The sequence below is a fragment of the Myotis nattereri genome (assembly GCF_964212035.1).
Source record: "Myotis nattereri genome assembly, chromosome: 16".
In the NCBI taxonomy this organism is placed as follows: domain Eukaryota; kingdom Metazoa; phylum Chordata; class Mammalia; order Chiroptera; family Vespertilionidae; genus Myotis; species Myotis nattereri.
In genome coordinates, this window is record NC_138091.1 from 40,800,974 (window position 1) to 40,825,427 (window position 24,454).

General features: G+C 47.1%; 2 protein-coding genes across 5 annotated transcripts in view; one reads left to right on the plus strand and one right to left on the minus strand.

Annotated features, from left to right (window-relative positions):
- The first annotated feature begins 309 nt into the window (after window positions 1–309).
- Window positions 310–9,893, plus strand: CNP (2'',3''-cyclic nucleotide 3'' phosphodiesterase). Of its 3 annotated transcripts, XM_081109930.1 has the most exons (5): window positions 314–443; window positions 1,986–2,652; window positions 4,946–5,085; window positions 7,156–7,428; window positions 9,165–9,893. In XM_081109930.1, the coding sequence occupies exons 1-5, from the start codon at window positions 441–443 to the stop codon at window positions 9,222–9,224; spliced, it is 1,143 nt and encodes a 380-aa protein (XP_080966056.1). In that variant the 5' UTR covers window positions 314–440; the 3' UTR covers window positions 9,225–9,893. The 3 variants fall into 3 exon arrangements, with proteins under 3 accessions (XP_080966054.1, XP_080966056.1, XP_080966055.1); XM_081109928.1 differs by lacking the exon at window positions 9,165–9,893 and having other exon boundaries at window positions 310–443; window positions 7,156–8,565; XM_081109929.1 differs by lacking the exons at window positions 314–443; window positions 9,165–9,893 and adding an exon at window positions 1,371–1,861 and having other exon boundaries at window positions 7,156–8,565.
- DNAJC7 (DnaJ heat shock protein family (Hsp40) member C7) overlaps window positions 9,839–24,454 on the minus strand; it is a 33,258-nt gene continuing 18,642 nt past the window's right edge. For both annotated transcript variants that reach the window (XM_081109926.1, XM_081109927.1), the window contains 10 exons: window positions 24,130–24,204; window positions 19,536–19,654; window positions 18,524–18,677; window positions 17,775–17,939; window positions 16,654–16,745; window positions 13,500–13,573; window positions 12,954–13,100; window positions 12,567–12,719; window positions 10,585–10,647; window positions 9,839–10,168 (listed from right to left, as the gene is read on the minus strand). In XM_081109926.1, coding sequence (XP_080966052.1) covers window positions 10,131–10,168; window positions 10,585–10,647; window positions 12,567–12,719; window positions 12,954–13,100; window positions 13,500–13,573; window positions 16,654–16,745; window positions 17,775–17,939; window positions 18,524–18,677; window positions 19,536–19,654; window positions 24,130–24,204 — 1,080 coding nt within the window. In that variant the 3' untranslated portion in view covers window positions 9,839–10,130. The remainder of the gene's footprint in view (window positions 10,169–10,584; window positions 10,648–12,566; window positions 12,720–12,953; window positions 13,101–13,499; window positions 13,574–16,653; window positions 16,746–17,774; window positions 17,940–18,523; window positions 18,678–19,535; window positions 19,655–24,129; window positions 24,205–24,454) is intronic.

The window sequence follows — 24,454 nt, forward strand, 5'->3', positions numbered from 1 at the left end:
TCCCGCACACCCGCTACTGGGGATCGAGCCCGCAGCCCAGGCATGTGCCCTTGGCCGGAATCGAACCTGGGACCCTTCAGTCTACAGGCTGATGCTCCATCCACTGAGCCAAGCCGGCCAGGGTAGCCCAGCACTTCTTGCTGCTGCTCAGTCTGCGGGTCGCTCCCGTAGGCTGCCCCACGTGGGGCGCTTCCTCCGTCTCCCCACCCCCCACCCCTGGGCAGCTCAGTTTCGAGTTTCGATTTGCTGCGCCTGCGCAGGCTCGAAGGCGCGTCCCGGCCCCTTCCCCGGTCCGCCCGAGAGCGCTCCGCCCCGCGGCTATGTAAGGCGGCCCGGCGCGGGGTCGCGCGCTCGCTAGACTCCGTGTCCCTCCGCGCAGGCGGGCGGCCCCGGAGAGCTAGTGCCTGCGGAGACGGCGACGGCGGCGTCCCCTCCCCATCATGGTGAGCAGGCGCGGGGAAGCCGGGAGGCGGGAGGCGGGCGCGGGGTCGCGCCTTAACGGAAAACGGGAGCCGCGGGGGACTTTCGGGAGGAAGTACCATATGCAAACAAGGCCCTGAGGTTCCCGACTTGAGTTGAGGCTTTCGGGGCGGTCCGGTGCAACCCAGAGGTAGGGGAGAGGCGAGGAGAGTGGACGGGGCTGCGGGCGGGGTGGCGGCCGCTGGAAGAGGAAGGGACTCGGGAGCTGCGGACCAGATGGCGCGTGGCTCCCGCGCGGGCGGGCGTCCCTCGCCTCCCCCTGCCCGGGGCCTGTCCCGGAACCCAGGGGCCCGCTCCCTTCTCTGGGTGCCGACGGGAGGTGGGGCTGGTGTGGAGAAGACAGCGCACAGGAAGCGCTGTTGTCACTTGTGGCTTTGGTGGTAGGGAAACAGGCGCGGAGAGGTGCTGTGACACACAGCAAAGCGGGGCGGAGCTGGGCCCGAGCGCAGGTGCCCGAGCTGCCCAGCCCGGAGCAGGCACAGAGACCAGGGCCTTGAGGGGCCGAGCGCAGGTGCCCGAGCTGCCCAGCCCGGTGCAGGCACAGAGACCAGGGCTGTGAGGGGGCCGAGCGCAGGTGCCCGAGCTGCCCAGCCCGGTGCAGGCACAGAGACCAGGGCTTGGAGGGGGCCGAGCGCAGGTGCCCGAGCTGCCCAGCCCGGTGCGGGCACAGAGACCAGGGCCTTGAGGGGGCCGAGCGCAGGGGAGGCGGTGGCACGCGTGGTGAATGAGGCCCTTTGTCCAGCGCTCTCCTGCCCTGCCCCCCACCCGCCCTCTGTGGGACCATTGTCCCCCCATCCCAGACAAGAGAGTATTATCTGTTGCTGCCATTGTTGGGGGAAGGGAGGCAGTCTTTGGGTAACCCTTCTCCACCCACTCTCCTCAGCACACTCAGAGCCAGGGCAGCTGTGGCTGTGCCCAGACATCAGACTCCTACCTCCCAAGAGGCAGGTGCGGAGAGTATCAAAGTTGGGTGTCCCTAGAAGCTCAGCTTCAGGCCCTCCCTGCAGGCACTCCCAGCACATTTTTCTTTTTTAATATATTTTTGATTTCAGAGAGGAAGGGAGAGTGGGAGAGAGAAACATCAATGAGAGAGAGAATCATTGATCGGCTGCTTCCTGCACACTCCCAGTAGGGACCGAGCCCGCAATCCAGGCATGTGCCCTTGACTGGAATCGAACTCGGGACCTCCCAGTCTGCAGGCCGGCGCTCTATCCACTGAGCCAAACCAGCCCGGGCGCACATTTTTCTTTAGAGGTGACAGCAGTGTGTTGCTCTGATAGAGGAAAGTACGAGTTTGGGAAGGCTCAGACAAGCCTGCCCTTCATCCTCCACAACCAGAAGCAGTCGGTCCAGGAGAGAGAAAGGCACCCACAATACCCAGGTACCTGTAAATCCAGCTGAGAGCTCCAGGCAGGGAGGGGCTCCCAGTTAGGAAGAGGCCAGAGACCAGGGAACAAGGAGCTACGAGGGACCTGGCTGACCTCTGCTCTTCCCTCCTCACACAGAATAGAGGCTTCTCTCGAAAGAGCCATACATTCCTGCCCAAGATCTTCTTCCGCAAGATGTCATCCTTAGGGGCCAAGGACAAGCCTGAGCTGCAGTTTCCCTTCCTGCTGGATGAGGAGACGGTGGGCACGCTGCAAGAGTGCAAGACGCTCTTCATCCTGCGTGGCCTGCCAGGGAGCGGCAAGTCCTCTCTGGCCCGGGCCATCATGGACAGGTACCGTGACAGCACCAAGACGGTGTCTGCCGACGCTTACAAGATCACCCCCGCTCGAGGAGGCTTCTCCGAGGAGTACAAGCGGCTGGACAAGGACCTGGTTGACTGCTGCCGCCGGGACATCCGGGTCCTTGTGCTGGACGACACCAACCATGAGCGGGAGCGGCTGGAGCAGCTCTTTGACATGGCCGACCAGTACCAGTACCAGGTGCTACTGGTAGAGCCCAAGACGGCGTGGAGGCTGGACTGTGCCCAGCTCAAGGAGAAGAGCCAGTGGGGGCTGTCGGCTGATGAGCTCAAGAAGCTGAAGCCCGGGCTGGAGAAGGACTTCCTGCCGCTCTTCTTCGGCTGGTTCCTGACCAAGAAGAGCTCCGAGACCCTCCGGAAAGCCGGCCAGGCCTTCCTGGACGAGCTGGGGAGCAACAAGGCCTTCAAGAAGGAGCGCCAGCACTGTAGGTGGTGGGTGGGTGGGCAGGGGGGGGCGGTCGGCCTCATTATAAGCCCCTGGCTGTGCACAAGGTGCTGTGTGCACAGGACCACGGTGTCCTCGGGAGGCGGGTGGAGGGTCCCCTGGTACCAGGCAGGGTGCTAGGGCAGTGGGAGCAGAGCGGGATATGGAGAGGTGCTTCCCTTCCATTCGACCCTTTCTTCTCCCCAGTTCCCCTCTCCCAGGGGAATGTAGACCATCTTAGAGGTGGGAAAAACAAATTACTGTCCTAACAAAATATGTCAGCATTTCATATGACCTTAGGAGAAGAATCTGGCCCAATGTTTTCAAACTCATTTTTAGCAGCAGAACCATTTTTCTGAAATGTTCCACAAAACCCTATGCTGCAAAAACATAACTAGGACTATGGTGACTTCACTGGGGATGATGGTTCTCAGGCCTTGGGCTACAAAGTGCACCTTTTGTGGCATCCCACCTAGTCCAATGCCCTTGTTTTGCAGATGGAAAGCAGGCCCTGAAGGGATGTGGGGTTTGCCCAAAGCCATAGTGAGAGCTGGGACTTTGTCCACTCCAGCAGGGGCCTCCCAGGGTTCTCTACTGGTAAGGGCTGTTTGCTCCAGTGATGGAGTAGGTTTGTATAAGGGCCCTGGTGACCTTTATTCTCCTGCAGTGGCCTACTGGGGATATGTCACCCATTAATCTGTTCATTTAACCCATTTCTAGTTCCCCCAAATTTTAGGTTATGTTCATACTTGAAATGCCCCCTCCTTCCCCCCCTCCCCCCCAATACTTGTGTTGCTGAGAGGCAGTAATTAGTGCCTGTTTATGTTCTCGGAGAACTCTTTGCTTGTATGCTAAAGCTTGAATCCTGGGGAACCAGGGAATGCAGTGACCCTGGCCGGGTGTGAGTCCTGCACCTGTGAACAGCTTGAGAAAAGCACCCCAGGGGCAGGGCTCCTGGTTAGAGCTGGTGGCTCTGCCCTAGAGTCACTGCCTCTTGAAGCTGCTTTTTGCCATTATAAACTGGAATCCTTTTCTGCCCCGGATACCACAGGAGAAATGTACTGCTCTCCGAGTAAAGGCCTCCCCCAGGGAGAGTGAGTGATGTCCTCGCAGGTACTTGATTCTGGGAATAAACAGGGAAAACCCTAGTGACTTTGAAGCTAGCCACAGGCTTGGAGTCTAGACATTGAAATCGCAGGAACTTCCAAACCTTGTCTTGTCTACCAGCCACATAGTAACATCCCATTATATCCCAAGGCCCATCACATCCCAGACCTTGTATAGGCGCTCGCCCATCAAACAAGCCGCAAGGCACACGACATAGTATGGTGACCAGGTAACTATCCCACTGAGTGAACTAGGGTGCTGTTTCGACTTACCTGGGTGGTTTGTGGGAAAACTGGGGTGTATGGTCACCCTAATTGTTGTACCTCAATGACAGATAAGGGCCAAACGGCTTATAAGTGAGCTAGGGTGTTAATTATGCTCTTTCCTGCACCTTCCATTGTATCACATAGTTCCCAATCATCTTTTTTTCTTTTACCCCACTTTTCATGACTTGTGGATTCCCATTGTAGATGTGACGCTAGTGAATGGCTTATGCTGCCTATCTCTGGGTTACAAGTGCTTTAGTGTTCAAGTCTGGGGATGAGATGTAAACATCTACATAACGTAGTCAGGGAATTTAGCACCTTTTTTTGTGTGTTAATCCTCACCTTAGGATATTTTTTCCATTAATTTTTTTAGAGTGCAAGGGAAGAAGGTATGGGAAGAGAAACATCGATGTGAGACACATCGATTGGTTGCCTTCTGCACACGCTCTTGTCAGGGATTGAACCTGGGTACATGCCCTTGACCAGGAATCGAACCTGTGACCCTTTGATGTGTGGGCTAATGCTCTAATCATTGAACCATACTGGCCATGGCTTATGTACCCTTTTTAAGCTCTGGAGTTGCTATTAGTTTGACCAACTAATGAATAAATGATTTACAGTGGAGTGCTCAAGAATTTATGCTTTTTAAAAATTTTTGATTTTAGAGAGGGTAAGGGAGAAAAAGAGAGGTTTGGTCTTTCACTTATTTATGCATTCTTTGATTGATTCTTGACTGAGGATCAAACCTGCAACCTTGGCATATTGGGTGACACTCTAACCAATTAAGCTACCTGGCCAGGGCTCAAGAATTTATGCTTAAGGTTTGTTTAACTCTGGGCCTCAATGTTCTCGGTGATAGATGTTGGAATGCCCCTGCTCTCTGCCCTGATGGCTCACTCCTCTCTCTCTCTCTCCCTGCAGTTGCCTCTGGGGATGAGCACAGGGAGAAGGTTGATCTGGTCACCTACTTTGGGAAGAGACCCCCAGGCGTGCTGCACTGCACAACCAAGTTCTGTGACTACGGGAAGGCTGCCGGGGCCGAGGAGTATGCCCAGCAGGATGTGAGTGCTCCTAAGGGACACGGGTGGAAGTGGGGAGGGGGCAGGGCTCTGGAGGTGGGACTGGCTTAAGGCAGGAAAACAAGATGGCAGCTCAAGAAAAATGAAATCTGCTCCAGCTCACCCCTCTGCACGGCTTATTGCATAGACCTCAGGCGCCCTTTCTGGGGCCCGCCTGGCAGTGCCGCCAGCGTGCGCATTTGTCCTAGGTCTGCCCACCAGTGCTGGTTCACCTGTAGGTTAATGGTTGGGAGCAAACCTGCTCTGGCCTCTGGAAGCCTCCATTCAGTCTCAAAGACTAGGAGTCCCTTGTCCTGAGGGAGGCTGGTGCCCTGAGGTTTCTGTCCTCAGGTCTGAAGCCTCGCCTTGCCCCCAAGTAACAAGTATCCTGGAATAATAAGGTTTATTGGCTTGGGGGTACCCATTCCTTCCTCACCTCACAACTGGTATCCTTGCCCACAACGACATGGTGATCTGTTGCCGGGATATACATGGCTGTCTCTAGCCTCCTGCAGGTCACCTCAGCAAGGCCTTCCCTGACCCTTCACCATCTCCCCCCACTTCTCTGCCTAAGTTAATGTAGCCAGTTTACTTGTGTGGTCATTGGTCTCTTCCCACTGAAATAGAAGCTCCGGGAGGGCAAACATTTTTTATTTGGGCTCTCCTCTCTTCCCAGAACCTAGCCTAACTTCAAGAATAAGTATATATGGCCCTGGCTGGTTTGGCTTAGTGGATAGAGCACTGGCCTGCTGACTGAAGGGTCCCTGGTTCAATTCCAGTCCAGGGCACATGCCCAGGTTGCGGGTTCAATCTCCAATAGGAGCCTGCAGGAGGCAGCTGATCAATGATTCTCTCTCATCATTGATGTTTCTTTCTCTCCCTCTCCCTTCTCTGAAATCAATAAAAATGTATTAAAAAAAAGTGTTTAACACTTTTACTACCATCTTTAACCATTCATTCATTTAGCAATATGTGTTAGCGTCTTTTATGTGCTAGACACCACTGGGACAAAGGACTGGGAGCAGAAATATAGAGAAGCTTTTATGGTCAGATGGGCTTTCTCTGAGAAACAGATATAACCAGATGTGCAATCAGATGTAAAGCAAGGTTTTGCTCCAGGCATTTATTTCTCACCTCGTCCTGCCCTCCAGGTTATGGCCTGGTTATCAGCATAGCTATGACCAGGGGAAGCCCAGTACTCATGACAGTAGCACTTATGTGCCTGACATTGTTTTTTTTTAAAATATATTTTTATTGATTTCAGAGAGGAAGGGAGAGGGAGAGATAGAAACATCAATGATGAGAGAATCATTGGTTCGCTGCCTCCTGCACGCCCCACATTGGGAATAGAGCCCGCAACTTGGGCATGTGCCCTGACCGGGATTCAAACCACAACTTCCTAGTTCACAGGTCAACGCTCAACCACTGAGCCACACTGACCAGGCCCGACACTGTTCTAAGCTCTTCACCCAGTCACTCCTTTAATCCTCACATGGAGATGGGTTCTAGTGTCATTACATTTTACAGATGAAGAAGCCAATGGAGAGAGGTTCAACAGCTTGCTCAAAGCCCTGCACCTAGTAAGGGGGGAGGGGGAGACTAGATTCTAAACACAGGAAGTCTGGCTTTTAACCCCTGGCTCTCTGGCACATTGGTTTTTTGTTTTTAAATATATTTTTATTGATTTCAGAGAGGAAGGGAGAGGGAGCGAGAGAGAAACATCAATGATGATAATCATTGATTGGCTGCCTCCTGCACAACTCCTACTGGGGATCAAGCTGGCAACCCGGGCATGTGCCCTTGACTGGAATCGAACCTGGGACCTTTCAGTCCTCAGGCGACGCTCTATCCACTGAGCCGAACTGGCTACAGCGACCTTGTTTTTTCAAATTAGCCTCAACAGTCAGTGGAAAAACACTCCGACACCACACAGGCTGTTAGTGATAGTTATGGATGATATGCCTTTTACCAAAGGCTCTGCTCACTTGTGCTCACCTGCCAGACCCATGCTTCACAGCCGTCCTCTCTGGAGGCCACCGCCTCTAGCTTGGTCCTCATTCTCATTCTCTGCAGGTGGTGAAGAAGTCTTACTCCAAGGCCTTCACACTGACCATCTCTGCCCTCTTTGTGACGCCCAAGACAACAGGAGCCCGGGTGGAGCTGAGTGAGCAGGAGCTGCCACTGTGGCCAAATGACGTGGACAAGCTGTCTCCCTCTGACAGCCTGCCCCGGGGCAGCCGTGCTCACATCACCCTCGGCTGTGCGGATGACGTGGAGGCCGTGCAGACTGGCATTGACCTCCTGGAGATTATACGGCAGGAGAAGGGGGGCAGCCGAGGAGAGGAGGTGGGTGAGACACCCCGGGGCAAGCTCTTCTCCTTGGGCAATGGGCGCTGGATGCTGAACCTGACTAAGAATCTGAAGGTCAGGGCCATCTTCACGGGCTACTATGGGAAGGGCAAACCTGTGCCCACACAGGGCGGTCGCAAGGGGGGTGCCTTTCAGTCCTGCACCATCAACTGAGTGTTCTCACCGCCCCTTGGTTGCCCCTCTTTAGAAGGGAAGGGGGTGCAGAAGGAAGCATGCCCTCTGCTTGATCTTTTAAGATTTTTTTTTTATTCAGTTAACCTTATAACCTTTTCAAAACTTGTAAGATAACTGCCCCTCTTTTTCTGCCTACCCTCTTCCTGTCTAATTCAAGCTCTCAACACACAGGGGTGGGGGCAGGTACCATTCAGGACCTGGATCAGAGCTGATAAGGCTGGGCCTGGAGCTGCAGCCACAACCATGAGCCCTGTCCAGAGCTGGCTAGTGGGAGAGACCTCAGGGCTCCACGTCCCTTCAGCCACTGGACGGGACGCTGGTGGTGGGAGTGAGAGGGGAGGATCCCTGGGCTTTGATCCTATTTCTTAATCAGTGTAGCCTCAGGAAGACTGAGGCTGCTTATCAGGGTGGAAAAGGGGTTAACCTTTTAAGTGCCTGTCCCTTCTTCACTGTAACTAGGTAACAGTTTGATAGCTAGGAAAGAAGACAGATCAGTGAGCAGCAGCCTCCCCCCAGGAAGGGGGTGGGGGGCCATCCTTCCTAGTGGTGTGGGCCTGCTATGTGATGGGGACAGAGGCCAGAGACAGTGCGTGGTGGGGAAGCTCCAGTCCTGCAGTCTGCCCAGCCCATCTTGCCTCCTTGGTGCCTCTGGAGGCCTCTGTGCCTCCTCTAAAGGGGGCTGGTGGGAATTAAGAGCCAATGAACTGGGCTCCTGGCTGTTAAGGGCTAAGCCCCACCCAGTGCTTTTGCGAAGGGGTTAACACTGCTACGTGGACTGTGGTTCCTGGGGTGCCCTCTGCTACCCTCTGCTCAGTAACAGAGCCTTGCTAATTAGGTTGTCACTTGGCAAAAAGTGCTTGGGATTTGAGTTACCAACCTGGCTTTGCCCAACCTCAGTAACTTGTAATACTGATAATGAAATAAATCGTGTTAATCCTAGCTGTGTGAGTCTCTCTCACCCTTCTGTGCCCAGCTTCTCTTCCCTAGGACGAGGGCTGGGTGTGTCTTTGTTCCACAGCTTGGGGCCATCGGTCCTGTCTCCCCACTGCTGGCTGGCCACAGCTGTGACAGGGCTGGGCAGCTGAACAGTGTTGGCTTTCATGAGGAGACAGAAAGAAGAGAGGCTGGTCTTAGACACACACAGAAAGTGGGGGGTGGCTGGGTATGAGGGATGCAGAGAACAGAGTCTCGTCCCCTCTTAACTACTAAAACAGGCCCACAGGTGTGCCCGGCCCAGTCAGAAAGACTTCTCAGAAACAAAACCAAAAACCCCAAACAAACAAAAAAACACATGGAAGACTTCTCAGAGAGGCCAGACCCCAAACTCCTAGTACGGACTTCCCCAGGCCGGTGGTGCTTCAATCACAAGGAAGGGCCTGTCAATCTCTTCCAACAACGGCCTGGACAGCTACACAGGGGAGTTCCTAGGCCTAAATCAGTCATCTCTTCACCATGGCCTTGGCACCAAAGGGGGGGAGGGCTGGAAAAGAATAAGGCAGGGGCTCGGAAAAGAAATCATGGTATCTGTTTGGTCCAAGGTCTGCTCTACCATCTCCACCACCAAAGCACCAAAAACCCGTTTCAGACGAAGACCCTAGTGTCTGCCTGGAAATCCCAACAAGATTCCTCACCACAAACACAGCCTGACCCGACCGGCGTGACATGTGCCACGGCTTCCTTCTCCAGCTTGCTGCCCATGCAGAAAGGGCACCAGTGGAGAAGTGAGGGCATTTGCTAAGAACGGTGTTTCCAACTGTGTTGGCAAATGTCAGCAACCAGATCCCTGGGCCCAGGAGGCAGGGTTTTACCTTGTCTCCATCTCCCTCAAACCTGCAAGAGGAACTGTGAGAGTCCATGCAAACCTCTGTGTAGGTTAGCCTGGCCTGACACACATCCACCCATGCTCTATGTGAGCTTTGGACATACAGAGCTTCTAGTGATTTCTGGTGGCCTCCACCATAAAGCAAGCATGTTTTCTGAACTCAGTCCCCTATGACTGACAACAGACCGGGCCCAGCAGCATACCCAGCACCTGCGCAGCACTTCCATGCTGAACAGGTTTGGGAGAGGCAGCCAGCACCCCACCTGCCACCAGGCTCTGGAAGCCCAGACCCCTGTGGGGCAGCTTGTGAGCCTGAAGGCCACGTCAGCATTAGGTCGGTGCTGGGGGCTCAGCTCTGGCCCACTGACAAAGCAGCTGGCAGAGCAAAGTGCCAGAAAGGATCAAAACATTTTATTCTCTCTTTTTTTTAATAAAGTTAAACAGTAAAACAAAAATTCACAAGCTGCCTCCCTGTCCACCCCCCGCCTCCCTCCCCTCCCCGCAGTCTTCAGTGCTGGCTCCCTTTCCTTCACCCCACTCACAGACACAGGGCATCCAACTGAGAAAACGAAACTGCTCTAAGTACATGGAGACATGATGAAGGGAGGAGGTGAATTGTGTCCACATTCAAGGTTAAACTGAGCAAGTCGGCATTTTCTGGATTCTGGATGGTTTCCTTTCATTAGCCAAATTGAAAAAAGAAATTCCCAGGACCAGATGCTGTAGGGAAAAAAGGGCTTGTTACTTGACTCTGGATTTTCTAGGAAATATCACTTTGCTCTGATTATGGAGAAGTCTCCAAGGGCTGCTTCAAAGTCAGAGAAGAAGCTCTAATGGTATCAAACAGCCTGGGCCTGGGGTGTTAAGGGAGCACGAGCATGTTGTGAGTATGTGTGTAGCTTCTAACACCCCCCCTCTTGCAGACAAGCCCTGGTACTAAGTCGTTAGCAAAGCCTCCCTGACTGTCAAGGTGTGGCAATAAGGCAAGGTGTGCCCAGAAAGCTCCCTTCTGCTATCCTCAGCCGCTGGAGCGGACAGAGGCCCCACTAGATGAGAATTGAGCTGCATCCAATCATGAGCCCCGTGATCAAAGGGCTCCCTCAGTGGGGGCTCCCAAGAACAGCAGGCATACCCACCTTCAAAGCTGAAGCCCCCAGGCCCACCGAAGAATGCCTTGAAGATGTTGTTTGCATCAAAATCTGTGGGCAAGGTGAGAAACAAGGAAGGGACAAAAAGGTGAAAAAAACAGAAGTGTTTGAAGGGGAATTTATCATGACACTGAGAATGGGTGCCAAAGCTTTCCCAGACAGTATCACCGTCCCTCAGTTTCCCCAACTTCAGACTAGAGGTGAGGACATCTGCCCCGCCCTATGCAAATCTTACCATTTGATCCCACTCCTGGGCTATGTTCCCTTCTGCAGCCCCAACCCCAAAGGAGAGTGTTCTTTGCCTCAACCCAGTTAGCTGGCCCTCTCTTCTCCACAACTGGGAATGCCACAGACTTTCCCCACACTATCTCCCTACAATGCTTGGGGCTGCTACTGAAAAGGCTAAAATTTATCACACACTACCGAGAATAAATATAAGACCTATACTTTATTGTATCTGTTTGATTCTATGCTGTATAAACTGTATTCCAGAAAACTTGTGGTTTATTAAAACACCAAGTAGGTGCCAATCATGGTGCCGGTACTTTGCATATATATCATTTAATCCTAATAACTGTTTGTCAGGATTAAGTATCATTACCAATTTATATTCAATGAAATATAAGTAGGGAGCTCAAGTAATTTGCCCAAGATCATGTGGGTAGTAAAAGCAAAATAACTGATTAATTCCAACTTCTGTCTGACTCCAGCACTGTGCCCGTGTCATGAAGTCACAGCAGGTCTGATGCCCCCAACCACTGCCTGACCTAAGTTGCACAGAAAGATTTATCTCCACCCCTGAACCCCAAAGGCACACTGTGTCCAAAAGTGAATTATTTGCCAGCACATCTGTTCATCTTCCTAGGTCCCCTCGCTCAGTGAATGGCCCCATTGAGTCTGCTATGCCAGAGTTACTCTCAACTTAGTCCTTCCCCTCCCAACACATTCAAGCAACCAACTCCTGCTGAGCCCACCATCTCCCAACTGTGGCCGCCAGTCCTTTCCATCTACTGTCTTCCCTCCCTTGCTATTCTCTTCCTCTAAACCACCTCTTTGCTGCCATCACAAATGTATTTCCAGAGCCTAAATCTGGCCCATAACTCCCCTACTTAAAACTCTTAAATAGCTTTTGATGGATTATAGCTCCATTACCGGTAAACCTAGGTTTTTCTCTCACTGAACTGGAGAGGTCAGGGTTATCTATACATCAGTATTAATCTTATTATAAGTTCCAAAAGTTTTTCTTAGTGAAGGAAAAGGGGCTGGCATTAGAGAGTGGTATGAGAAGTGGGCATAGTTCAAGGCCTCTCTTATCTCTGAGCTCAAAGTGAGCAATGATGTTGATAGTTGTGCTTCACTTCATTCTAAGTCTTTTGGGGGAAATTAAAATCTGTGAGTGCTTACAGGAATGTATGATGCAAATAAATATCAGAATACACTGTAGTAGGGGCAAAAGAAATTCCAGCCAATAGGAAAAGCCCATAATCCTGACTCCATCCCCTAAGGCCTCCTGAGGTCTGCTCCAGCTACTCTCTCCACACTGCCCGCCTCGAGCACCCTCTATCCCTCAGAGCCCCTTGGAACTCTCAAGGGTGGTTTACATTTCTGCGCTTCCATGCCTTCCTTCCTTTGCTAAACTCACTCCCCAGTGCCCCCTGGGCACCTGCTACACTTAATTGCACTCACTTGATTCCATGTTTATTAGATCAGTGGTCAGATTTGGTCTGCAGGCAGAAGTTTACAAACCTCTAGACTGGGTTCCCGGAGGTCAGGGAACCTGTTTGATTCATCTTTATTCTTTCCAGCACCCAACACGGTGCCTCACATGCCACAGGTCTAGATCAAGGGCATGCTTTACAAATCACTGCGCGCCACTGGCTGATTACAGTCTTTCCCTCTGGAGTGTCTTCAAAAATATTCTAAAATTCTACAGCTATCAGATGCATCCCAGGTTGCCCAAACCAACTCACCACCCATATTCATGCCCTCCTCATCCAGGTCCTGTCCACTGTCATAGCGAGTCTTTTTCTTGGGATCAGAGAGGATGGTAAAAGCTTCTCCAACTTCCTTGAACTTTTTCTCCTCCTCCTTCTGAACTTCGGCACTGGCTCCACTGTGCCGATCTAAAGGGGGGAGTACAGGGAACTCGTCTCAAAGTCTCAAGAAAGAAGTTAAAGAGAAAGACCACTTGATGTCTGACTTGAGAATTCGGTACCTCCCAAAATTTGGAGGGCACTGAACTTAGCAACACCTTCTTCCCAGTGAAGCGCCTCTCTGAGGCTTTCATTCTGGACTGAGTTTGGTACTGGGCCAGCCTGGCTTGCTCTTCCCACGGAGTCCACGCCCCACCGCTCTACCTGGATGGTGCATCAGGGCCCGTTTCCGATAAGCTTTCTTGATCTCATCCTCAGAGGCGTTCTTGTCCACGCCCAGAATCTTGTAGTAATCTTTCCTCTGACTCTTCTTTAGTTCCATCTGTGCATTTTTAAGGAGTTGTTTGTGTTCTAAAGGGAGACATCTAGCATCAAGGACAAATCTGATCTGGCTTCCCCTACCAGGTCCCAGCCCAGATGTGTTGGAGTCAGAAGTCTTGTTAACTATACCAGGGGCTTTTCTGGTGTGTTTTCCCCCTAGAGATTAAAAAAAACCTACTCATACTTAGAGTTTCTCACATCGGTCTCATCACAGAGAAAAGGATGTGAAGTTAACAGGCAAAATTTGGGACCAGAAAAATAGATGCCTCGTTCTACACTCAGGATTTCTGTTCACTTCTTCCTGGCTGGTGATCGAATAAGCTCCAGCTACAATCATGATCCCTAAATCAAATCACCCGTGTCCAGTTCTTAGGGCCGACAAGCAAGGCCACACCGTTTCCTGAGAAGCATGCTCCCAAATACCTTTACCTTTTGTTTTCTCCGTCTGATACACCTTTTCATAGTCCCGCACTGCTTCTTCATACTGTTCTGTGTCCATGTAACTGAGAAGGAAATACAGGGCAGTCGAGTGACATAAATAGCAATGGCCTTCAGTATCACTCTAGAGGAAGAGGACTGGCTCAAGCATGAAACACAGACTTTTGGTTGAGATGCTTCATGAAACAGGAGTCCTTAAGCTAGCATGAGAAAAAATTAACCACCACACTTCCTTGAGAAAAACAGAGAGGTCTCATGCCCCTTGCACCCAACCCGCAAAGTGATAGTCTGCTCCGAGCAGAAAGCAACCAAGAGAAACTTCCTTTTGATTTCACAGAGCCACCAAGAGGCATCTGGCCTGCCTTAGGAAAGGCAATGTGAAAGCACCCATTTGATTACTTGAGATTAAAACACACAAGAAAAATTATCAAGTGAGATAAATGGATATGGAAGAGCTTTGAAACCTAGAGTGCCATAAACATGCAGGGCCAGCCTCAATCCAGAGTGGAAGTGGGATTAGTGAGCCACTAGAAGGATCAAGGTCAAGGTGGTGGCCACTGGGAAATGCTTTCATTAAGACCAATCAATCTGAGAGATATAGGTGAGACAGAAAAGGGCTCTAAACTTAGGCTTGCTTCCATTTGGATAGTGCAAAAGAAAGGAGGGGACCTGGCCCAAGATGGGAGGAATCTAGCTTTTGATAGGCCGACTGCTAGACCTTTTGGTGTTTCTTCCACAGAAGCCAAGGGGGCATCTTCTGTGTCCTGATAAGATCACTGGCACCAAGACTGGCTACCAATTATATAGACTGTGGTAGTGGTCGTAGAGACAGACACCATCAGTTGAGGAATGGGAAGTGACTATGCAGTGCAGCTGGCCGACGCACAACAAAGATTCAATTTACTCCAATGCTCCCACACAGGCCCATCTTCCCAAACACCACAGAGCCCACCGGGCTTGCAGGCCAGGCAGAGACTGAAGTGCTGCTTATATAGCTGGCCAAAGAGAAGCCCAACAGTTCAGGCATCTCCGACTTTCTGTCAACACCTTGATTTATGCCTTTAAAAAAAAAAGATAACTAAACCATGCCCTATGGACACAAATGCTATTAGGAGCCCAGATAACCAATTTACAGGATGAAGTATAATATAAACGGAAGTGAAAAAAAAATTGGTAACTGATAGCCCTGGGTGTAGAATGATCTGACAAGCAACCTTGATGAACTTTCCAGATCCATGTGTGATATGTTCAACAAGCTGGTTTTACAGTGATTTGCATTTTACCTCACACTTAATAAAAAAATTCTAGGACATTCTTACATTTAAAAGTTTTTCTGAAGTTGAAGTAGAAAAGTAAGCAAAGCCTTACGGAAAATGGGAAATGCCAGCTCATGATGGGAAATATAGCAATGATCTGACATCTCCCCAACTTTAGCGACAAACTGAGGCAGACTAGGACAACAATCAGGCCCCTGGTCTGAGCTAATCTCCAATTCTTCTTGTGGGGGCTGTTGCCAAATTCTCAACCAACCGTGCCCAACTATGCTGCTGCCCCCTGTGGTGGGATCTCAAAAGTAGAGCCACTCAGAGGACAGTTTTATTTCTACCACAAAGATGATATGTCTCTGATCAAAACAACTCCTGATTTTTGTTTATTGTACCAATATGAAAAAAATAACCTCCATTCATCCTCCTCCTAACAAATCAAGAATGTCTATTCTCTCGCCATTGCAGTATCATGTATCTAGACATACAGGTGATTCTCCATTTTTGCTATTAGTTAAAACTGTAGGATACATGTATACAGCATCTTGCATCTGTTAAAATAAGTCTTTAGCTGGGTCAAAGGGTACTCTTTTATCTTTCGAAGCTTCCACATTTGTTTGTTAGTGGTTTGTAAAGATGAGATTAACTGACAGTTGGTCTCACAGAATCTATAATTTTCCATGTTTCTGTTTCACAGACTTAGTCCTCTACTTAAAAATACACGCACGTAGCAGTTTTCCTATTTTTAAAAAATGTGGATAATTTTGGCAAAACTAGGCCACCTTCTGCACCACCGATGAGACTCGGGCACTTAAAGAATGATAGGCTCATCAGGCAGTACAGCACCTACTCTTTAGAAATGACATTTCATAATGAGGACTGAAGGGGCAATGGAAGATCAATATACAAGTAGGTCTTCCATTAGAAATTTTAAAAATGGGAGGTTCCTTGTCTGAGAAAGAATCTGAAAAAAGATAGATTTGCATTGGCTGAGTGGCTCAGTTGGTTGGGGCATTATCCTGTACACCAAAATGTTGCGGATTCCATTCCCCATCAGGGCACATTACTAGGTTGCGGGCTCGATCCCCGGTTGGGGCATGTAAGGGATGTAACTGATTGATGTTACATCTCTCTCTCTCTCTGTCTCTCTCCCCTTTCTAAACATATCTTCAGGTGAGGATTTAAAAAAAAAAAGAAATAAGATTAATTTTTGAAAGGGGTCTCTCCTAGCTCTTGCTAATATTCTTGCATGAAGAAGACTCTGGTGGGTCCAAGAGTTAAGATGAACAAGTATGCTCTGGGCACTAAAGGCAGGCATACCCTGGCTCGGAAATCAGCTAGTCAGATGGGTATTTTCAAAGGGGTTTCCATATACTGCTGGGAGGTTGAGCTAGATTAAATCTCTTCTAACTTTAAGACTGTCTTTCCTAACCCAAACAAACAGGCTAAGCAAGACTCTCAACTGTCTCCAAGATTATTCTTCTTCCAAACACCATACAGTCATTCAACATTTATTGAGTGAGCACTTACTATGTTCCAAGCACTGTGCCAAGTTAGAGCAAAAGTGTACAACACAAAACAAAATCTCCAAAGAAAATGGATTTAAACTTTAACAAAAGGTATTTGGGTCAGGCATCAGAGGAAACTTACTGACCGTGAGGGGCGTAAGACACAGGCATGGGAGACTGAGGGAGCTTGTGCAATCTCCTCCGCTGGAGGTCTATAAACATAGTTTAGGGCTGGAACAATCCCACCTAGAGGCAGGGGGAAGGACCAAATGACCTCACAACATCCCCGGGTCTGCTTCATCATCCATAATGCAATTCCCCTGGCAGGCCAGCAGCAACTCCCTCTTCCCCCCACCCAGCAGAGGCACTCACCACTGAGCTCTTCTCAAGTAGGCTTTTATGTAAGTGTCATCGAGCTTCACTGCACTTGTGCAGTCTTCTATTGCATCATCTAGTTTCCTAAGCTTCAGGAGAGAGAGAGCAGTCATACTTCACATGGTGGTGATCGAGGGAGCCCAGAAGCTGTGAGCATGGCTTCAAAATTCTAAGGGGATTGGTCATGCTGGCTCCCCAACTGTCACACTTGTTCTTGGTCACTGGGAAAGTCTCTATCTCAGTGGACTAAGGACACCAAATTTGAAATTGGTTCCTTCTCTAAGTAATGGAAGCTAGGCACACTTATCTGCAAGGATAAAACCACCTCTACTATTCCAGGTTAGTGCTCAACAATGGAAATAGTAAGGGTGGTTCCTGTCCTCCATTCCTCCAGAGACCAACTAGAGCAGTGATTGCGAACCTTTTGAGCTCAGCGTGTCAGCATTTTGAAAAACCCTAACTTAACTCTGGTGCCGTGTTACATATAGAAATTTTTTGATATTTGCAACCATAGTAAAACAAAGACTTATATTTTTGATATTTATTTTATATATTTAAATGCCATTTAACAAAGAAAAATCAACCAAAAAAATGAGTTCGCGTGTCACCTCTGACATGCATGTCATAGGTTCGCCATCACTGAACTAGAGGGATCAGGATTACTGGGATTTTTAACGACTGGAACCCTGCAAGGAGCCTACTCTTGTTTTCTACGGTGTATAGGACCACAGGGGCACTCTCTTTTCAACTGAGCATGGTGACCATCACTTATGCTGAAGAAAAAAACCCAAGCCTGCCTCATACTCTCATTTCCTCCAAATCACTCCTGAAGAATCACTTGCTTAGGCAAAAAGAAGCAACAATACTTGCTTCAACAACTGTCCCAGAGCTCCTGTCATTCTCTGGAAAAAAAGGACTTTACATCGTTGCTCAAGTGCCGCCAAGTTCCACAGAAAATATAAAAGTTTGCCTCTCAGAAGGAAGTTCTTAATAAGCCGAGATACCAATCAAACAGCTTTTCCTCCTGTCTTCTGGGTTACCCTCAGTGGGGAGATTTCCCAAGACCTCTCCTATGTCCCTTAAAAAAAATCTCCATAGGCCCCAGACCAAATGCTTACCTTGGAATTAACCGTACCCCGATTACAGTAGAGTTTAGCATTTGTTTTTATATTGTTGGGGTCTATCCCCAGGGCTTCTGTGTACAGTTCATATGCTAGCTTGTAATTTCCTTCTTTAAAGGCTTTATTTCCATCTTCTTTCTTTGCTTTCAGTGCTTTGGCATTCTATAGAGAAAAGCAAGGGGAGGTCAGTTCACATCCAGAAAGCCTCGGACCCCTGCACAGAGACTACCCTGTTTTTAATTTCTTGATCCCAGTAGTTCAGCATCACACAGCCCCTGATCCCACCCCACCCCACCTCCTGGGCTATTTGTTCTTCACTGTGCTTCCTACAGAGTGGACAGAAGAAAACTAGATTTATAAAAGAAAACCAAGGAGAACTGTGTTTCCCAGGGTTTACCTCTACTTCCCAGGACAAGCATTACTACCTTTTCTTCACTGAGGGAAGAAAAGAAAAACCACTTAAATATTAAAAGGATCTGACCTGTCTGATCACATTTATCTTTAGGCAAACTAAAGTAGTTCTGAAATCTTTTTTTTTAATGTAGAGAATTTTCGTAAGAGTATATCTGAGTCAACCTGATGACATATGCCAGGGAGCGAAATCTCAAATTCTGCCCTGAAATCGTTCTAATAAAAGGACCAAGCATTCTGACAAGCATTCCTGTGATTCTAAAGCCTTTCATTCCAACCTCTTAGGCTCAAAAAGTAAGCTTCTTTACCACATAGATCTGGTGCCTAGAACTTACTCTGCAAGCAACACAGGCCTTCTCATGGTCAGGAGCCATCCTGAGAGCCTGTACAAAAAACTGAACCGCCTTCTCAATACAATCTTCATAATAAAGGCAAAGACCTCGTACATACAGAGCATCCGCATTGGTGGAATCCATTCGCAAAATGTCACTGCAATAGCAAGAAAGAAGGCACATTTAGCTGTGGTTTGGATTTCCCCACCATTACTATTTTATTTGTGAGGTTTTTTCCTTGACCATGTGTCTAACATGGACGTATCCAAAGGTAGGCAGATTCCCAAGAATTTTTCCCAAACAAACCACATACATGCCTCACAATCTTTATTAAAATAGGGGTTAGCGAACTACAGCCCACAGGACCAAATCCTGTCTGTCACCAGTTTTTGTATATAAAATTTGATTGACACCAAGCCACATCATTCATTAATCTACTCTCTATTGGCTGCTTTTGCACTACACAGGCAGAATTGAACAATTGCAACAGAGACCACATAGCTTGCAAAGCTTGAAATATTTATTATGAGTATTTGCAAACCCCTGGAATAGACAGAAAAGGACATTTAAAAAAAAACAACCATGCCCTGCCCGGTGTGGCTCAGTTGGTTGAGGGTTGCTCCATGCACCAAGAGGTCATTGGTTCAATCCTGGTCAGGGAACATGCCCAGGTTGTGGGCTCAATCCCCAGTAGGGGGCGTGCAGGAGGCAGCCAGTCAATGTTTCTTTCTCTCCCTCTCCTGTCCTATCTCTAAAATCAATTCTAACATTAAAGAAATACAAATAAAAACTAAACAAATTCACACATCTGTTCTTTCATATATAGCTTAAGTACTTACTATACTCCTATATTCCTATGGGTTTTCAAATTTAGTCTAATATTTGGTTTTAAGTCCCAGGAAGGTCTGGTCAGCCCTAGCTGGCCTACCTACAAGACACACGGTAGCTACTGCTGTAGATAGCACCCATCCAGTAGAATCTGACTTTTCAATGCAGAACTGGCCTGAATTCATACCTAGCCACAGACTGTGCTTCTGGATAACGACCCAGCATTGCTAAACATTCTGCTTTGAGGATTTTGAAGCGATGGCAAGCAGGGGCAAATTCTAGTGCACGATCCATGCAGAAAACCACCTACAGGGAGGAAGAAAGCAAATAAAGTTCTTCATCCTGGACTCCAGAAATGTCTTCATGTTAGTTTTGTCACAGGTAATAGATTCAAAGGAGAGTAATATCAGTTTAAGAACATACCTAATTCATTAGATTAAAGCACTGAAATGAGGAAAGCAGTTGATCCAGATGATAATGGTGACAGCAAATATGTAACAGTACTTTGTATATTAACTCACTTGATGCTCACACAATTTTATAAAGTAGGTAATATTATTACCCTTATTTTACTGATGAAAATACTAAAGCACAGGGATTAAATAACTTGTTCAAGGTGACCAACAGAAACAGGATTTGATCTTAAACACTAAGACCCCAGGGCCTATAACCTTAATCACCATGCTAAGCTGCCTCCACAGTGAAGCATACCCACAATGACTATGATCAAAAACTCATATTCTTCTAATGTAGAAACTGTTACTTGATACTTTGCATAGTTCATCATGTTTAGCCTCGTAAGACAAGAAGTACTAAAAATAACCTGGGACGGAATCATTGCTCAGTTATTGAAATTGCTCACAGCCCTCTCCTCCCTGTGTCAGGAACCTCAACTCTCAGAGTTCCCTGGTGACCCACTCTTCCACTTTTATTTTAGTAGAGAAATATGCCAATAAAACAATTCATTTACAATGGTCAGAAATAAACCGTATCAGATTGCTATATTCAACACGGTGCTATACAAACCAAAAGCCAAGTATATCCCCCGCGCCCCCCACCCCACCCCGCCCAAACACATACACTCACATACAGCTGGGATTAGTTCCCTCTTTCAGTTTCATAAAGGCTCTCTGTATATTTCTATTTTTTCTTTTTAGAAGTTTGTTCCCCGAGCTTTCATTTTTTGGTTTAGCTGCCATTCCTGGGAGATCCTTGCTGAATCACATTCTCCTCCAAGAATAACTAACCCAAAGGCAAAGTCTGGAGTTAAGGGTTACCCATTCCCTCTAATAATCTGCCCATAGGGATCAGGAAGAGATGAAGTTTGAAAACTCAAAGCAGCAATAACTCAAATTCCACGAACAGGAGACTAGTTAGATAATGCAGACCTTCATATAATGGAATACTACGTGGCTCTAAAATAGAACGAAGTTCTCCATGTATTAATATGGAAAGACTTCCAAGGTCTAGTAAATGGTACAGAACCATGTAGAGTGTATTACCTTTTATACCAAAAAAAGAAAGAAAATTAAGAGTCTATATTTGTATTTGCTTATATATGTAAAACAAAATTATGGAAGGAAATAGAACAGTGGTTCTCAACCTTCTGGCCCTTTAAATACAGTTCTTCATGTTGTGACCCAACCATAAAATTATTTTCGTTGCTACTTCATAACTGTAATGTTGCTACTGTTATGAATCATAATGTAAATATCTGATATGCAGGATGGTCTTAGGCGACCCCTGCGAAAGGGTCGTTCGACTGCCAAAGGGGTCGTGACCCACAGGTTGAGAACCGCTGAAATAGAACAAACAAGAATAGTGGCTACTGTGGTGTGAGATCGAGGCAGGTGGAGGATAAGTTGGGGCAACACTTAACACTGAATATATTTATACTTTCTAGCTTTTAAACCATAAGAACCACCCACTTGAAAATTAAATAAACACCATGAGCTGTTGCACAGGGAAGACTTTCTGCAGTATTAAAAGAGTAGTGGCAGAGATGCCTCTCCTTCAATGGCACAGGTTACTTCCTGGAAGTTCTAAGGACAATATGAAAATTCAGGTATTATGCAGGCAGAGTCATGGTATTAATTTTTCCTCTTTAAATGGAAAAAGAATGGGGGTGGGGTAGGGGTGGGGAGCAGTCAGTCAACATTTCAGCAGCCACACCCTGCTGCTTTCACAAAGTTCTGTATGGAGACGGTTCTGTCATCATGGGGAGTGTCAGAGGCTCAGTGCTTCACTTCCCACCCCCATCTCCCTATGACTAGGGACAGCTGCAAGCAAAGAAGATCTTTGTTTCTTCTAACTTCATCTGTTCCCCCAGCCAAGATCATAATTCTTCATTTGTGACATCACCATGAGCTACAGTGGCGGGGGCTGGGATGTCACAAACAGAGGATTCTATCATAAAGTGGGGATTCTGGTTCCAGAGAGGGCAAGGGAGAAATGAAACCCAAAGGCCGCCCTTTGAGAGAAAGTTTTTGTCCACGAAAACCTCAGAAAACATGACAAGATGAAGAATTGCTTTCCAAACATACATACACAAAAACAAATTAAAAAAAGAATGCACGTATAAATCACACTACAAAGATAGTGTGGTTATTAAAACCAATGGATAGAAGAGGGATGTTAAATAAGTTAATGCTGGGACTCTCCATAAGCTAATCAGATATATATGTATTACCAAATAAAAGACCTTAACAGTGTACGACTTAAGAACAATTCTTCAAGTGAAACCTATATGTTCATGTTGATCAATGTCACCCCAATAAATTTAATTAAAGTGATAATAAAAAACAACCAAAAGAATAATTCTTAACTGTACACTTTTGTCAAACATTTATTGAGTATCTGTTGCAGAAAGCTCCAAGCGAATTCCGACATATAAAGCGACAACTCCGTTCCTTGGATGGTACTCATAAACTTCCTTTAAGTGATCTGAAAATCAATCCTGATCAGTGTTTTTTAACCTTTTTGGGAGCCCTTTATCTCCTCTTTTGAAAGTCTAGTGAAAGCTACTTCTGAGTACCATCTAAAGAAGGGGGCTAGGAATTATTATACAGATGAGGTACCTAGAGCTTTTGTACTTCTCCCATGTTTTAGATTTGTCAACCCCTTTGTATTTAAATTTCCATGAACTATCACACAGCTCCATAAAGGGCAGAGTGTGCTTTTGTAGAAAGGCCTAACATCAAAAAGGTAGTGATGTCAGGTTACATACACTATTCAAAATGTAAAAGGGACCTCTGTCTAGTTTTGATTTCTAGCTCCATCAAGCTCTCATAAAGCAGGTGTTAAAACTAGCTCTCATTATTAAAATAACAGTAGACGCCAGCCGGTGTGGCCCAGTGGTTGAGCATCAACCACTGGGCCACGAGCACAGTTCGATTCTCAGTCATGGCACAGATCCAGGTTGTGGGCTCGACCCCTGATGTGGGATGTGCAGAAGGCAGCCAATCAATTAAATGATTCTCATCACTGACGTTTCTCTCTCTTTGTCCCACTCCCTTCCTCTCTGAAATCAATAAAAATGTATTTTTTGCCAAAACCGGTTTGGCTCAGTGGTAGAGCATCGGCCTGCGGACTGAAAGGTCCCAGGTTCGATTCCGGTCAAGGGCATGTACCTGGGTTGCGGGCACATCCCCAGTGGGGGATGTGCGGGAGGCAGCTGATCGATGTTTCTCTCTCATCGATGTTTCTAGCTCTCTATCTCTCTCCCTTCCTCTCTGTAAAAAATCAATAAAATATATTGGTTATATATTTTATATATAGTTAGGGCTAAAAATGTCTTAAAAAAATAGATTATCCGCCCTGACCGGTTTGGCTCAGTGGATTGAACGTCGGCCTGTGGACTGAAGGGTCCCAGGTTCGATTCTGGTCAAGGGCATGTACCTTGGTTGCGGGCATATTCCCAGTAGGGAGTGTGCAGGAGGCAGCTGATCGATGTTTCTCTCTCATCGATTTTTCTAACTCTCTATCCCTCTCCCTTCCTCTCTGTAAAAAATCAATAAAATATATTTTTAAAAAAATAGATTATCCAAACCCAGTATTTACTAGTAATTCCAACTGGCTTTTCCTTTTTTTCCTAAAAGAACATTTTTAGACCACTATCTTATAGAAAAAACAGGAACTCTTGTAACAAATTCATTTTGCTTTTTGTCATCATAAAGCCAAATATAATTAACAAAAAAGTACTTTAGTAAAAAATAATTTTAAATGCCAGTGATGATGTGGAACAATAGGAACTCTCATTCACTGCTGGTGAAAATGCAAAATGGTATAGCCACTTTGGAAGACATTTTGGCAGTTTCTTGTAAAACTAAATATATTTTTATATAATCCAGCAATTACACTTCTTAAATTTACCCAGAGGAGTTGAAAAATGTCCATACAAAAATCTGCACATGAATGTTTATAGAAGCTTTATTCATAATTGCCAAAAACCTGGTTTAACAAATGTACCTCCAGTGGGGGTTCCTGACAAGGGGGGAGGCTATGCTTGTGTGGGGGCAGTGAGCATAAGAGAAATCTCTGTACCATCTTCCTGATTATTCTGTGAATCTACAACTGTTCTAAAAGAAAGGATGTCTTAAAAAAAGAAAAAAGAAAATGTCAAATTAAATTTACTATTCTAGATCTTCTGTACTATGCTACTACTCCTCTTAATTCTCTCTCTCTCTTTCTCACTCACACACTCACACACACACACACACACACACACACACACACACAACTTTGTGAGGAAAGAATAAGATTTCCTTATAGTTGTACTTTACCTTCCGAAAATCCCGCTTCTCAAAATCCGTTTCTGCTATTTTCTCATATTCTATGACTGCATTTGCATTCTTGAACTACATCAGAAAATCAGATAAGGGAGAGTTTTAATGAAGTTGTAGATTTAACCACCACAAAAATCAATAAGACTGATGAATAAGTTATTTCAAGAAAATCAGAACCACAGACTTTTCACAAATCAAGTTGGTGAAGATACAGCCAAACACCTTAACAGAAAGGCCAACGCCCTAATCTTACCCTCAATTTGAACTTAGAAACTCAAGAATACGAGAATCATGCCTTGATATACTAGTAAACAAAATAAAG